The sequence below is a fragment of the Rhinichthys klamathensis genome, unplaced genomic scaffold, assembly GCF_029890125.1.
Source record: "Rhinichthys klamathensis goyatoka isolate OS25496 unplaced genomic scaffold, OSU_Roscu_1.1 h1tg000141l_1, whole genome shotgun sequence".
Lineage (NCBI taxonomy): Eukaryota > Metazoa > Chordata > Actinopteri > Cypriniformes > Leuciscidae > Rhinichthys > Rhinichthys klamathensis.
In genome coordinates this window covers 1,112,658-1,124,841 of record NW_026606676.1, presented here as the reverse complement: position 1 = coordinate 1,124,841, position 12,184 = coordinate 1,112,658, and the positions used below count along the sequence as shown (strand labels likewise).

The 12,184-nt window shown below is 42.3% G+C and overlaps 1 protein-coding gene across 1 annotated transcript in view; it reads left to right on the top strand.

The window, feature by feature from the left end:
- bub1 (BUB1 mitotic checkpoint serine/threonine kinase) overlaps positions 1 to 10,443 on the top strand; it is a 54,922-nt gene extending 44,479 nt beyond the window's left edge. The window contains exons 20-26 of the mRNA XM_056257695.1: positions 390 to 539; positions 4,764 to 4,864; positions 5,917 to 6,078; positions 6,769 to 6,926; positions 7,013 to 7,190; positions 8,775 to 8,881; positions 10,118 to 10,443. Coding sequence (XP_056113670.1) covers positions 390 to 539; positions 4,764 to 4,864; positions 5,917 to 6,078; positions 6,769 to 6,926; positions 7,013 to 7,190; positions 8,775 to 8,881; positions 10,118 to 10,313 — 1,052 coding nt within the window. The 3' untranslated portion in view covers positions 10,314 to 10,443. The remainder of the gene's footprint in view (positions 1 to 389; positions 540 to 4,763; positions 4,865 to 5,916; positions 6,079 to 6,768; positions 6,927 to 7,012; positions 7,191 to 8,774; positions 8,882 to 10,117) is intronic.
- The last annotated feature ends 1,741 nt before the right edge of the window (positions 10,444 to 12,184 follow it).

Below are 12,184 nucleotides of genomic sequence, written 5' to 3'. Positions count from 1 at the left end.
CGCTTTACATTGTACCTTACAATACATTTACACACATAAGAACACGTAAGAACACATATAGCCACATTATCCAAATACATGTTAAGATATGTTTTAGCTGAGTCTAAGGTAGCCATAGATGAGATGTGCATATTTGCATAATTTAGGAGCATTAGCACTATATGACCTTCCACCTACAGTGGACAACCAAAAACGAGGGACAAAAAAAAAACAGGTTTAGCTGATCTCAGGGACGGGGCAGAGTAAAGTAGATTAGATATGGAGGTGCTCAAATGTTAGGAGTAATATGTTACAGTGAATGCGTGATGCCACAGGTAGCCAGTGAAGGTCATGCAGCGAAGACTTCACCGCACACGTGTGTTTACAGTGCTCCTGTGGTGTTTCTGCAGGCTGTGTCCAGCTGGTGTCGGACCCCTGGGACGAGGAGCTGATCGTGTCTCTGCTGTCTAACCTGCAGCCGCCTCTCTCCTCACACCCCGGCCTCACCGCCTGGAGCTGCCGGCTGCCCACCATCACCCCCAAGATGACCGTCCAGATCGGTAATCTACAGCTCCCCGCCTTCCTGTCAGCGCGCGCACCTGACCATAGGTGTAACGATACATGTATTCGCATTGAACTGTTCAGTACAAGGCTTTCGGTTCAGTACGTATTACAAACCGAACGATTCGTTGGACCATTTTTCCTGCCGACCAAAATCTGCGCTGGCGCGACCACCACAATGTTGCACAACCTGAAATGGCAAACATAATGAAAGCAGAACAAAACTGCGCTACTCATTATTTTGTGCTTCACGGACCGTTTATCAGTTTGGACCATCAATGTCAGTGCAGCGCGAGCCGATCTTGATCAAGCCACACTGTTACTACACAGCGCTAAGACATCCAGTAAACAAAGCATTTGAGTTCGCCACTGAAGTAATACCATCGCTGCGAGATCTAGTGAGAAACATTCACATTTCTCCGTTATTAATTGATCAAACAGCGCTGACGTGGAAACCAGGAGAAACATTGTGCCGTGAATGATCTAGTTATAGGCTTTAAGTCCACAGATCAGCAACATTCACCATGGGTTTACTGTAGTAACACTCACTGTAACCATGGAAGTGTGGCAGGAATAGTTTTCAGCTTTTTCCAGCACATCAAAACTCAAATATTATCATATTTAAATGTTATTTTTAATGTGATGACCAAAACATTATTTGTTCATCCTTCAAAGATTACCCCCATTTATAAAACTAAAAGTTTCAAGATGTAGGAACACTCACACTTATTTAAAAATTATTTTTAATAAATAGGAAATTTCTCTGGCATTTCTTTCTTTTTGCTGTATCGAAAACATACCGAACCGTGACACCACTGTATCGTATCGAACCGAACTGTGAATTGTGTGAACCGTTACACCCCTGCCTGACCAGCTTTATCCGTGCTGTACACACGCCTCTTCTACAGTCACTGTACCACAGCGTGTTCTCACAAACATGAATACGTCATCATTTACACACACTCATGTCCTTCCAAACACAAGACTTTTGTTCATCTTCGAAACACAAAAAAGGTGTATATTTAATGAAATAGGGTTCGTACATGGTGCTGAAAGTACTGGAATTTGACTTTTGGAAGTTTAAGTCCTGGAAAACCCTTGAAAACAGCCATTTTTATGAAGAAGTACTTTAAAAGTGCTCGAATTATTGAAAGACACTATATGCTAAATATATTTTTAGTTGTATTAATTAGGGATGCACCGAATCCAGATTTGTGGGGTTCGGCCGAATACCGAATCCACTGGTTAAGATTCTGCCGAATCCGAAACCGAATACCGAATCCTACTCTCATCCTCAGTCCATTAACACAGTAAACACATTAATGAAGTAAACAAAGTGGATTTTTCATTTTATTTTATTACTGTAAATAATAAACACTACTTTTACTTTTATAACTGTAAAAAAAAAAAAAAGAATAAGCAACATTATGCATTTTAACAGCGGCGATGTTGTGTAGCCTATTTAGAGTCCTTGCCACCATGAGACAAATCGGCATTGCAAATTGAACATGTAGCTCAACTTGAATTGCCTTCTTTCACTGAAAGTACTGCCAAACAACACTTTTTCTGCTTACGAGTTCCATTTTCACTTTCTCACAGCCTACTGCATTCGAACGGTCCACCTACTGTAACGAGTGGAAATAAGGTGTGGCCCCTTTAAGAACTGCGCGCCGTATGTGCCGTGCGCCTCGAACACATGCCCATGTATGCGGGTTATTTCTGTTTGATGCTCATTTTTACCTTATTTTGTTAAGTAACGCTGTGGACGGTAGAACGTGTGACAGACAGTTACACAAGTTCGATTGTGGAATAAAGTGCGAGTTGTGAGATGCCAATCGCCTCCGTGAGTAAGTCTGGCCTCTGCAATAACTTTAGCTGTGAGCTATCCCTATTTTTCTTCCTGACACAACGCGTTACACTACAGGCTTGTTCGACTTGAAACGGCGCTGCACAGACAGATCAGTTTATGACATCAAAGTCCCGCGAGAGCAATTCAAAAGCATAAGGAGCCGTCTGCTCTCTATTCGTTCACGCGGTACTTTGATGTCATTCACTGATCGGTGACTTCGACGTAGCGCGCCTAGTGCAAGCCTAGGGTTCGGTTCGGTGGAAAAAAATTCTGAGGTTCGGCAGAAACCGAACCCCGTTAAAATTCCTAATATTCGGCCGAATCCGAATCCTGGATTCGGTGCATCCCTAGTATTAATAAAACAATCTTTTCACACAAAATTAACGCTGCAGTCCCGCTGATATAGATGGAGGCATTTCACATGGCTAAGATATTTATATGAGCAATATCACACTAAAAGTATATGATACAGCTTTTATTCTAGTCAATCATATATTCATGGGAGAAAAAATGAGTTTGATAAGGAAAGCGATATCTTTTTCATAGAATCCTTTTAAAGGGGTCATATAATGGTACATGCACTTTTACAAGTTGATTGTACTGAAATGTGTGTTTCAGTGCCTGTACACAACCATCATATAATGATAAAAATCCATCCAGTGTTTTTGTTTTAATCTCCTTATATGTTTTCCCCTGCCTCAAATCGAGCCGTTCGTTTTTGTGACGTCAGTAAATCGGACGCCCCTCCCACGATTGTTGATTGACAGCAGTGTTTCAACACAGACCCGCCCTGAGCGAGCTGTCATCATAGTCCGTCATTGTTGATATGCTGGAGCTCTGTCTATGAGCAGAATGGCGTCTCAGCGATTGTGGTGTTCTGCTCTTGGGTGTAATAACGAACACAGTCATTTTAATGTTCCTAAATCCGAACCGCTGAAGACGCAGTGGCTGAGTTTGTTTTCGAAGGGAATATTCCCCACGAGCAACGTCAATGCTCTCATGTTTGCGCGAATCATTTCTCAGCAGACTGCTTTATAAACGAGGATCAGTATAAAGCTGGTTTTGCTAAGAAGCTGCTCCTGAAAAAATAATCGGTGGCAACTATTTATGTTCCCTCTGCACCTCCAGAAGAAGTGAGTGTAAAGTTTTATTAACCTTTATATTATTCTTTGCAAATCGCGAAAAAAAGTTTTTCATGACCATTAGTTGTAACATCAATCTGTCAATGAACTAACGTATAGGTTACATCAGTAAACACACAGCGTTCGTATCTCACTACTCTAGCGTTACCCTGCCGGTGCATACAAAAATAGATCAAAGTGACATTGTTAACCAACCATTCAGAAACGTCCTGTTCGAGCCTTAATTGTCGAACTTCTTTGCGGCCGTCATCTTGTTCCGGGTCCGACTCCGGGTTCAAACTGATACGGTTGCACAGATGTGTCCTCAGAGACTCCCGTGCCATTCTCTCTCCAAAATATACCCTCAACTGTTGTCAAGGCAACACTTCACGTGCGTTGTCTAAACGCCCGCAGAACAGAGGGGCGGAGTCAGCGAAGCTCATTATCATTTAAAGACACATGCACTGAAACGGCGTGCTGAAAACAGAGCTGTTTTTGACCAGGTAAAATAAGTGTTTTCTTAAAATACTAATGAGAATTTTTAATGAAAGTATATTAAGTTTTCATTTAGACCCTAAACATTCATATTAACTGGTACAAAAATGGCATTTTATGACCCCTTTAAAAGGTTAAAGTTTCCACAGTCATTGCATGTGTTGCTCTTTATTTGCACCATTTTGTTTTATTAGTTTAATTTTATCCATCTTTTTAGAATTTTAAAAGATAAAAAAGATATTGTTTGATAAATGAGATCTCTGATTGTAGTCCTTAAAAAAAAAAAAAAAAGTAGTGCTTGAAAAAAGTCCTGGCATTATATTTTACAGTATCTGTACAAACCCTGATGAAAGGAGAGCTTTCGGTCCCTCCATTGACAGCTACGCAACTACCAATTTGCCGCTTCAGAAAGTTCATAGAGCTTGTAAAAGTGTTGAGCGGATGTGAAGTGTCTTCATAGTGCCTTCAGGGGCGGCAGTGGCTCAGTGGTTCATGTAGGTTGTCTACAAACTGGAAGGTTGGTGGTTCAGTCCCCGGTTCCACCTGACCAAGTGTCGAGGTGTCCATAAGCAAGACACCTAACCCCGGCTGCTCCCGACGAGCGGGATGGCGCCTTGAATGGCAGACACCGCCGTCGGTGTATGAATGAGTGACTGAATGGGTGAATGTGAGGCAAATGTAGAGCGCTTTGGTGGCCATTGGGTCTGTGAAAGCGCTATATAAATGCAGTCCATTTACCGTTTTTATGTGTCCCTCAGCTGGAGAGTCGCTGCGAGTGGACTTTGTTCTTGGACAGGGAGCGTTCGCCACAGTCTACCAGGCCACCAACCTCATGACCTCACGCAAACTCATCCTCAAGGTGACGAGAACACACACACATCTGACACAGAGATGCTAGTGTTGCGTTTGCATGAGATTCACACATCACTCGCAAAGTTTTGCCTCTAAGTGTTTCACTTTTCAGCAGAATCAACCTGCAAATGTTAGCGGCTTTCCAAACGAGAAAGTGTGTTAAAGGAATAGTTCACCCAAACATGAGAATTAGCCCGTGATTTACTCACCCTGAAGACATCCTAGCTGTATATGACACTCTTCTTTCACACGAACACAGAGTTATATTATAAAATGTCCTGGCTCTTCCAAGCTTTATAATGGGAGTTAATGGGTATATTTTTTTGGAAGTCGATCAAAGCGCATCCATCCATGATAAAAGTGCTTGAAACGGCTCTGGCGGATCAATAAATGTCTTCTGAACTGAAGCGATGCATTCGTGTAAGAAAAATATCCATATGTAAAACTTGATGGACTAAAATAACTAGCTTCCGGCACAAGAGTAACACTTGAACTGACACACAATGTAATGACGAACGTGGTTGTGCTGTTTGTTTGCTCCGCTAGAGAAAGCTTACGCTACTCCTACATCTACGTCACACATCATCAAGTGTTGCTCTTGTGGCGTAAGTCGACTTGCGTAGGCCGTCTGCCGGAAGCTAGTTATTTTAGTCCATCAAGTTTTACATATGGATGTTTTTCTTACACGAACGCATCGCTTCAGTTCAGAAGACATTTATTAATCCGCCAGAGCCGTTTCGAGCACTGTTATCATGGATGGATGCGCTTTGATGGACTTCCAAAAAGATACACCCATTAACTCCATTATAAAGCTGGGAAGAGCCAGGACATTAATAGAACTCGGGATTGTATTCGTGTGAAAGAAGAATGTCATATACACCTAGGATGGCTTCAGGGAGAGTAAATCACAGGCTAATTGTCATTTTTGGGTGAACTATCCCTTTATTATAAAGATAGTGGTGCACATTACCCTGACCCTGATGTGCTACAGTGGGAGAAACTGAGCCAATAGCAGCTGTCTTGAGATGGACATGTCCAACAGCTTGTGTTGTTCCTCAGGTGCAGAAGCCAGCCAACCCGTGGGAGTTTTACATGGACAGCCAGCTGAACGCCCGTCTGCAGCCCAGCGTACGCCACCTCTTCAACACCATATACTCGGCTCACCTCTTCAGCAACGGCAGCGTGCTGATCGGAGAGCTGCACAACTGCGGCACACTGCTGGTGAGGCTCTCAGCCAACCACTAACATGAAGCCCAGGTCTCCGTCTCGGGTCTGACGGCCCAGTAAACAACACATTGTCCAGACACACAGAAGGGTGCATTCCTGTACCGGTCTGATATAGCCCAGGGGGACGAGCGAGAGAGTCGCTGCGTTCCAATTCACATACTATCCGTCCTAAACGGTATTCAAAAGTAGAATTAGTGAGTCCCAAATTGTAGTGTGTTGAAATGAGTGTTCCTAAGAGACCCGGATGGTCTACTTTTTCCTTTTTTTGCACTCTAACGGCTAATATTGCCCACAACCCATTGTGCTATGGATGAGGATTCAATTAGAACTACAAACTACTTAAAAAGTAAAAAAAAAAAAAAAAAAACTAAACTACAAACATGATGGATGTGCGAGACCGACGGTTAAGCAGAGCGGTTTAGATAAAGGGGTTTGAGTGATTAATAATCAGTAGCATATCTACCCTGGCGAAAATATATTTATTCAATGTTGTCCACGTTATATTTCATCTAAAACCGCATTGTGAACTTTTATAATGATGCGTTTGGTCAATTAACTATTAAGTGCATCATTATCCAAACATGAGGAGAGTCTCAACTTTAAAACGGCAGGATATATAGTTTTATTTTAAAATCTAAATGTTGGCTGTTTGTGAATAATGAACGGATGATGTTTTGTCCGCAGAGCGCTATAAACCTGTACAAGAGTCGCAGTGAGAAGGTGCTGCCGCAGCCGCTGGTGCTCTACTTCACCGTCTGCATCCTCCACATGGTCCAGCAGCTCCACCAGGCCCACATCATACACGCCGACATCAAGCCCGACAACTTCCTGCTGGGGGAGAGGTGTGTGTGTGTGTGTGTGCGTGTGCGTGCCAGACGGCGGCCGCTCAGTGACTGACCCATCTGTGTGTGTGTGTGTGTGTGTGTAGGTTCCTGGAGAACGACTGCTTCGAGCGGGATCACCTCCAGCACGGCCTGGCTCTCATCGACCTGGGCCAGAGCATCGACATGACGCTCTTCCCAGAAGACACTGCGTTCACAGCCAAGTGCATGACCTCGGGCTTCCAGTGTGTGGAGATGCTGAGCGGACGACCCTGGAGCTACCAGGTACCCTCCACCACTCGGAGCACACCTGATCTTACTCGACACCTTTCTCGTCACTATGATCTGATGTTTGAAAATAAGTTTCTTGCACCACAGTGGAAAATTAAACAAGGGTGTATAAGTGGCAGAATTATCAGCATTAAGCCCATTTACACCAGGATTATTCAAAATTATTCAAAATAAATATAGAGGAATAGCACAACTATAACGATAAAGGCACAGTGAAATGATATCATTGGAATCACTTGCAGAAAGATTTTTTTTCCAGCTGATGAACGATAAAAACATTGACCAATCAGAATCCTGCTTTAACGAGCTCGAGCATTTAAAGCGGCAGACGACAAAACTGCAGTGTGTGCTTATAATTAACACAAAGTTATCGTGCGCTGGTGTGAACCAAGCGGCAACCCTCCCGTGTCTCTCTTGAGTCCAGCACTAGTGGCCAGTGGGTGAACTGCAGGTTACACTCAGAGGCCGGCTGCAGAAGACACTCAATCCCATAAACCCCCATGTTAAAATGGGTCCTTTCAATTGGAGGGAGCTGGCCCGAACCCTAACCTCTAAATTTCATCTTGTGAAAATATTGAATTTATTGCTGTTGTTGTTTTTCCATTGTTGTTTTTAAAAATATCTTTTTGATTTCTTTTAAAAAGTAAAGTAAAAAAAAAAAAAAAACATTTATTTTATATTTTATTTTTAAATCATGAAACTAAAAATGTGTCCTGCATTTTCACGTCACTACTGAAACAGTGTGTGTGCATTGGCAGAGACTGATTTTAACCACATCTCTGATGTCTCTCTCTCTCACTGTAGATGCGTACCATCATTTAGAGGGAAATGTGTTCAAAAGTCTGAAAATCTGTGTGTAACTTTAAGTACTGTCACTACCAAACAGTGTTTTTTTCTGCAATTAAGCAAACTTTTTTGGGTGTAATTCCATAAAATGTAGTTTGTGTGTGTGCAACTGTTCAGAACTGTGCTAGGCAACCTTGTGCTGATTAGCATCTTTGAGTTAGTGACAATTTTAGATACTTTTGAGCCTAACGAAACCGTAATGACCGAAACATGCCAATGTTTTGGTAGCGACAAAAGGAACACATAATCATTTATTTGGGGTAAATAAATTTGACACAGTCATTAGTATCCAAGTATGTTTTAGTATGCGAGTTAAAATTCTGTAATGTGCCGTCACGACCAAAACATGCATGTTTTGTCTAAAATAAAGTATATTTAATTTTCAACTAAGATGTTAGTGTTTGATAAAAAGGAATATATTTAAACTAATGAATCCTTAACTTTGAAATCAGCAGGAAAACAGTGAAAAATCAGCCCTGTTAATTATTCATGCCCCAGTGCATGATGGGAACTCCACTATTAGAGAAGTTGAGTAGGTAATTTTATATCGTTGATATTTACGCTTTAATTTCTACAAGCTTGAATTGAGTTCTAATGTAGGATTTACCTGGTTGTTTTGAATAGTTGCCTGAACACTAGTCTCTCAGTAGCATTGATTCAGCAGACTCCCGTTCATCAGTGCAGTCAGGCTGGGTTACTGTCGCGCTCACGCCTGTGGTCTCGCCCCCTCAGACGGATTATTTCGGCATCGCCGGCACCGTCTACTGTATGCTGTTCGGGACCTACATGCAAGTGAAGGAGGACGGCGGCGTTTGGAGGACCAACGGCGTGTTCAAAAGGTGAGAGGGTCACGTGTGACGGGGTGTGCAATACATCATATCGAAATACAAAAATGCAACTATGTATTGTGGATAGTTCACCCAAAATAAAAATTACTGTGTGAGAAAAATATTCAGTTTTAGTGTCAGTACTACATTAAACTACTATATATAATGTATAATAATGCAGTGGGGGAATATGTGTGTGTCCTGATAATGCCAAACGCCTGATGTTAGCAGTAAAAGTGGCCGACATTATATTAAATATATCTAGTCAGTGACAGCACAAGCATATTCGTCTATAATAACTCAGTTTTCATCTCCAGAATCATGAATGTTGTTATTCTGGCGTCTCTATTGTCCCTGTGCTTTGGGTTCCAGCACTGAGTCCAAGCCTGTTCATTTACACACACTATGCAACACAAGTCTAGCATTTAAATCAACAGTAAAAAAAATGTTGTGAACCTTTTATCATTTGTCTTGGAGTATCGCAGTAAGATGGTATCGTGAGTTCAGTGTGGTGATATGTATCGAATCGTGACATGTATCGTTACACCCCTAGTGACAGACTCGCCAGCTCTGAACACACTCTCTCGTTAAACACCGACTCTCTCTCTCTCTCTCTCTTCTCCTCTCTCTCTCTCTCTCTCCCTCTCTCTCTCTCTCTCTCTCTCTCTCTCATCTCTCTCTCCCTCTCCCTCTCCCTCTCCCTCTCTCTGTCTCTGTGTATCTCTCTCTCCCTCTCTCTCTGTCTCTCTCTCCTCTCTCTCCTCTCTCTCTTCTCTCTCTCTCTCCCTCTCCCCTCTCTCTCTCTCTCCTCTCTCTCTCTCTCTCTCCTCTCTCTCCCTCTCTCCTCTCCTCTCTCTCTCTCTCTCCCTCTCCCTCTCCCTCTCTCTCTCTGTTCTCTCGTCTCTCTCTCTCTCTCTCTCTCTCTCTCTCTCTCTCTCTCTCTCTCTCTCCCTCTCCTCTCTCTCTCTCTCTCCCTCTCTCTCTCTCTCTCTCTCTCTCTCTCTCCTCTCTCTGTCTCTCTCTCTCTCTCTCTCTCTCTCTCTCTCTCTCTCTCTCTCTCTCTGTGTCTCTCTCTCTCTCTCTCTCTCTCTGCTCTCTCTCCTCTCTCTCTCTCTCTCTCTCTCTCTCGCTCTCTCTCTCTCTCTCTCTCTCTCTCTCTCTCTCTCTCTCTCTCTCTCTCTCTCTCTCTCCCTCTCCCTCTCCCTCTCTCTCCCTCCCTCTCTCTGTCTCTCTCTCTCTCTCTCTCAGGATGGTCCACGCTGAGCTGTGGCAGGACTTGTTCCAGACGCTGCTGAACGTGCGGGACTGCCGCTCTCTGCCGTGCCTCGAGGGCCTGCGCCTGCGCCTGGACGGGGTCCTGCAGGAGCACTACAGCCGGAAGCTGCGCTCGCTGAAGAACCGGCTGGTGGTGCAGATCCTGGAGGCCCGCTCCTCGCGCAGGTGACGCCCCTGCTGTGTGAGAGTGTGTGTGTGTGTGTGCTCACTGATACTGCCTTTTACTGTCGCTATTTGAAGTTGTGAAAAAGTCAATGAAGCCTTTTGTAAATTTCAATAAATCTTGGTTCTCAAACCCACTTGTGTTTGCAGTTTGCCTTTGTCACAACTAGATGACACTGCTGGACAGGAAGTGGGTTCAGGTCACCCTTATGATCCGTTGCGGGTCAGTTTGACCCCTTTGATTTTGAGTTTGTCGGTTTTTTGAGTTTTTAATGGTTTTTAAAATTGTCTTTTTCTCATTTTGGGTCATGTTCATGCAATGCAAAGTAGTTTTTGCACACAAAATTACTGTAATGTTCGTTATGTTCACAATTTGACCCGCATATGTTCTCAGGCAAGTGTATAGACCCAAAATAACATTTCTTTTTTATGTTTTGTTATTTTAGTTTTTTACTACCCTATGAAGCTTAAAGGAGCTTTCCCCCACTTATTTCAATACAGAACAATATTTTGTCAGCCACATATGGTAAAAGTTAATCATTTCTTTATTCAATCTCTCTGAAATGCAATTAAACCTGTTGAAATTGTGAGTTTTCTGATTTAGGGTCATGAACATGCATGCCAAGTGTCCACCTGCTGATGTGTGTGAAATGATGTCAGTGTGACCCGTATAGACCAAAGCAGATGTACAGACCCAGAATACTAAAGTCGTGGTTATGTGTCCGAGCTCTCCAACTCTAGTCCTGAAGTGCCACTGTCTTGCGGAGTTTATCAACTTTTTGGTTTCAAAGTTTGTTAAAATAGAGTTGTTTTACCGGTTAACTGTCTGTTATTGAGCATATAGACTTGAAAATGAAGCATTTAAACATTTAAGTTGGAGAGGTCAGAGTGCAGTCTTAAGTTTGGTGTCTTATTAAAGGAACACCACGATTATTGTAGAATAAAGTTTTTTAAAATTACAGAAGTCTTAAGTTTATGAAAATGTAAAGTATATATTTTATATACAGTATAGTTTGCAAAATATGTTCAACTCTCTAAAACTTCAAGAGAATTAAAGCTGAATATGTGAAGTCCTGTGCCAGTGTTCAGGGTGATGTGTAGAGTGTGTGTGTGTGTGTGTGTGCAGTCCCACTCTTTCCCACTAGATGACTCCAGACTCCAGATGAGGGACTCGTCCATTTCCACACCTCACTGATCTGGTATTCATGTATTTCCATGCGTTTTTTTAAGAACATACAGAAAGAGTCGGACCGTGTTATAGTTTGCCTCCACATCACAAATGAAGAATCTATCGCCATTTATCTATTGTTCTGTCATTTCTTTTGAAAATCAGCCTCCAAATATGAATACTAGAGTCTGAAAGCTTTCAAATGAGATATATATATATATATACAGTTAGTCAAGACTACTTCAGGTTTAGACTAAGACATTATTGTTGTAAATGTATGATGTCCCACAAGGTGTCGGGGAAGGAGCAGTCTTAAAAATACTGGTGAAAAACATCTTTACAAATCATAAATGCAGACATTTATTCTTTGTAATGTGTGAAACGTATTGATATTAAAAGTTAATGTTTATACCTGATTGAATGGCAGAATTCCCTTTATAACCCCAGTCAGCGGAAGAGTGTGTTCACATGCGTCTCCTCCCCGAAACATATATGCATATCCTCATCTGCATATCATTAGCATATGATTATTCATCCACGTGATAACATGTTTAACGGTACCAGACATTAGGAGAATATGAGACACGGATGTGCGTCATTACTTACATTAAAAAAAATCATTTAGTAGCCTTTCCTTGCCTTGTTTTGGAATAAATAAATCAAAAAATGTAAAATACATTTCAGAGAAAGTTATTCTCAATCTTTTCCAC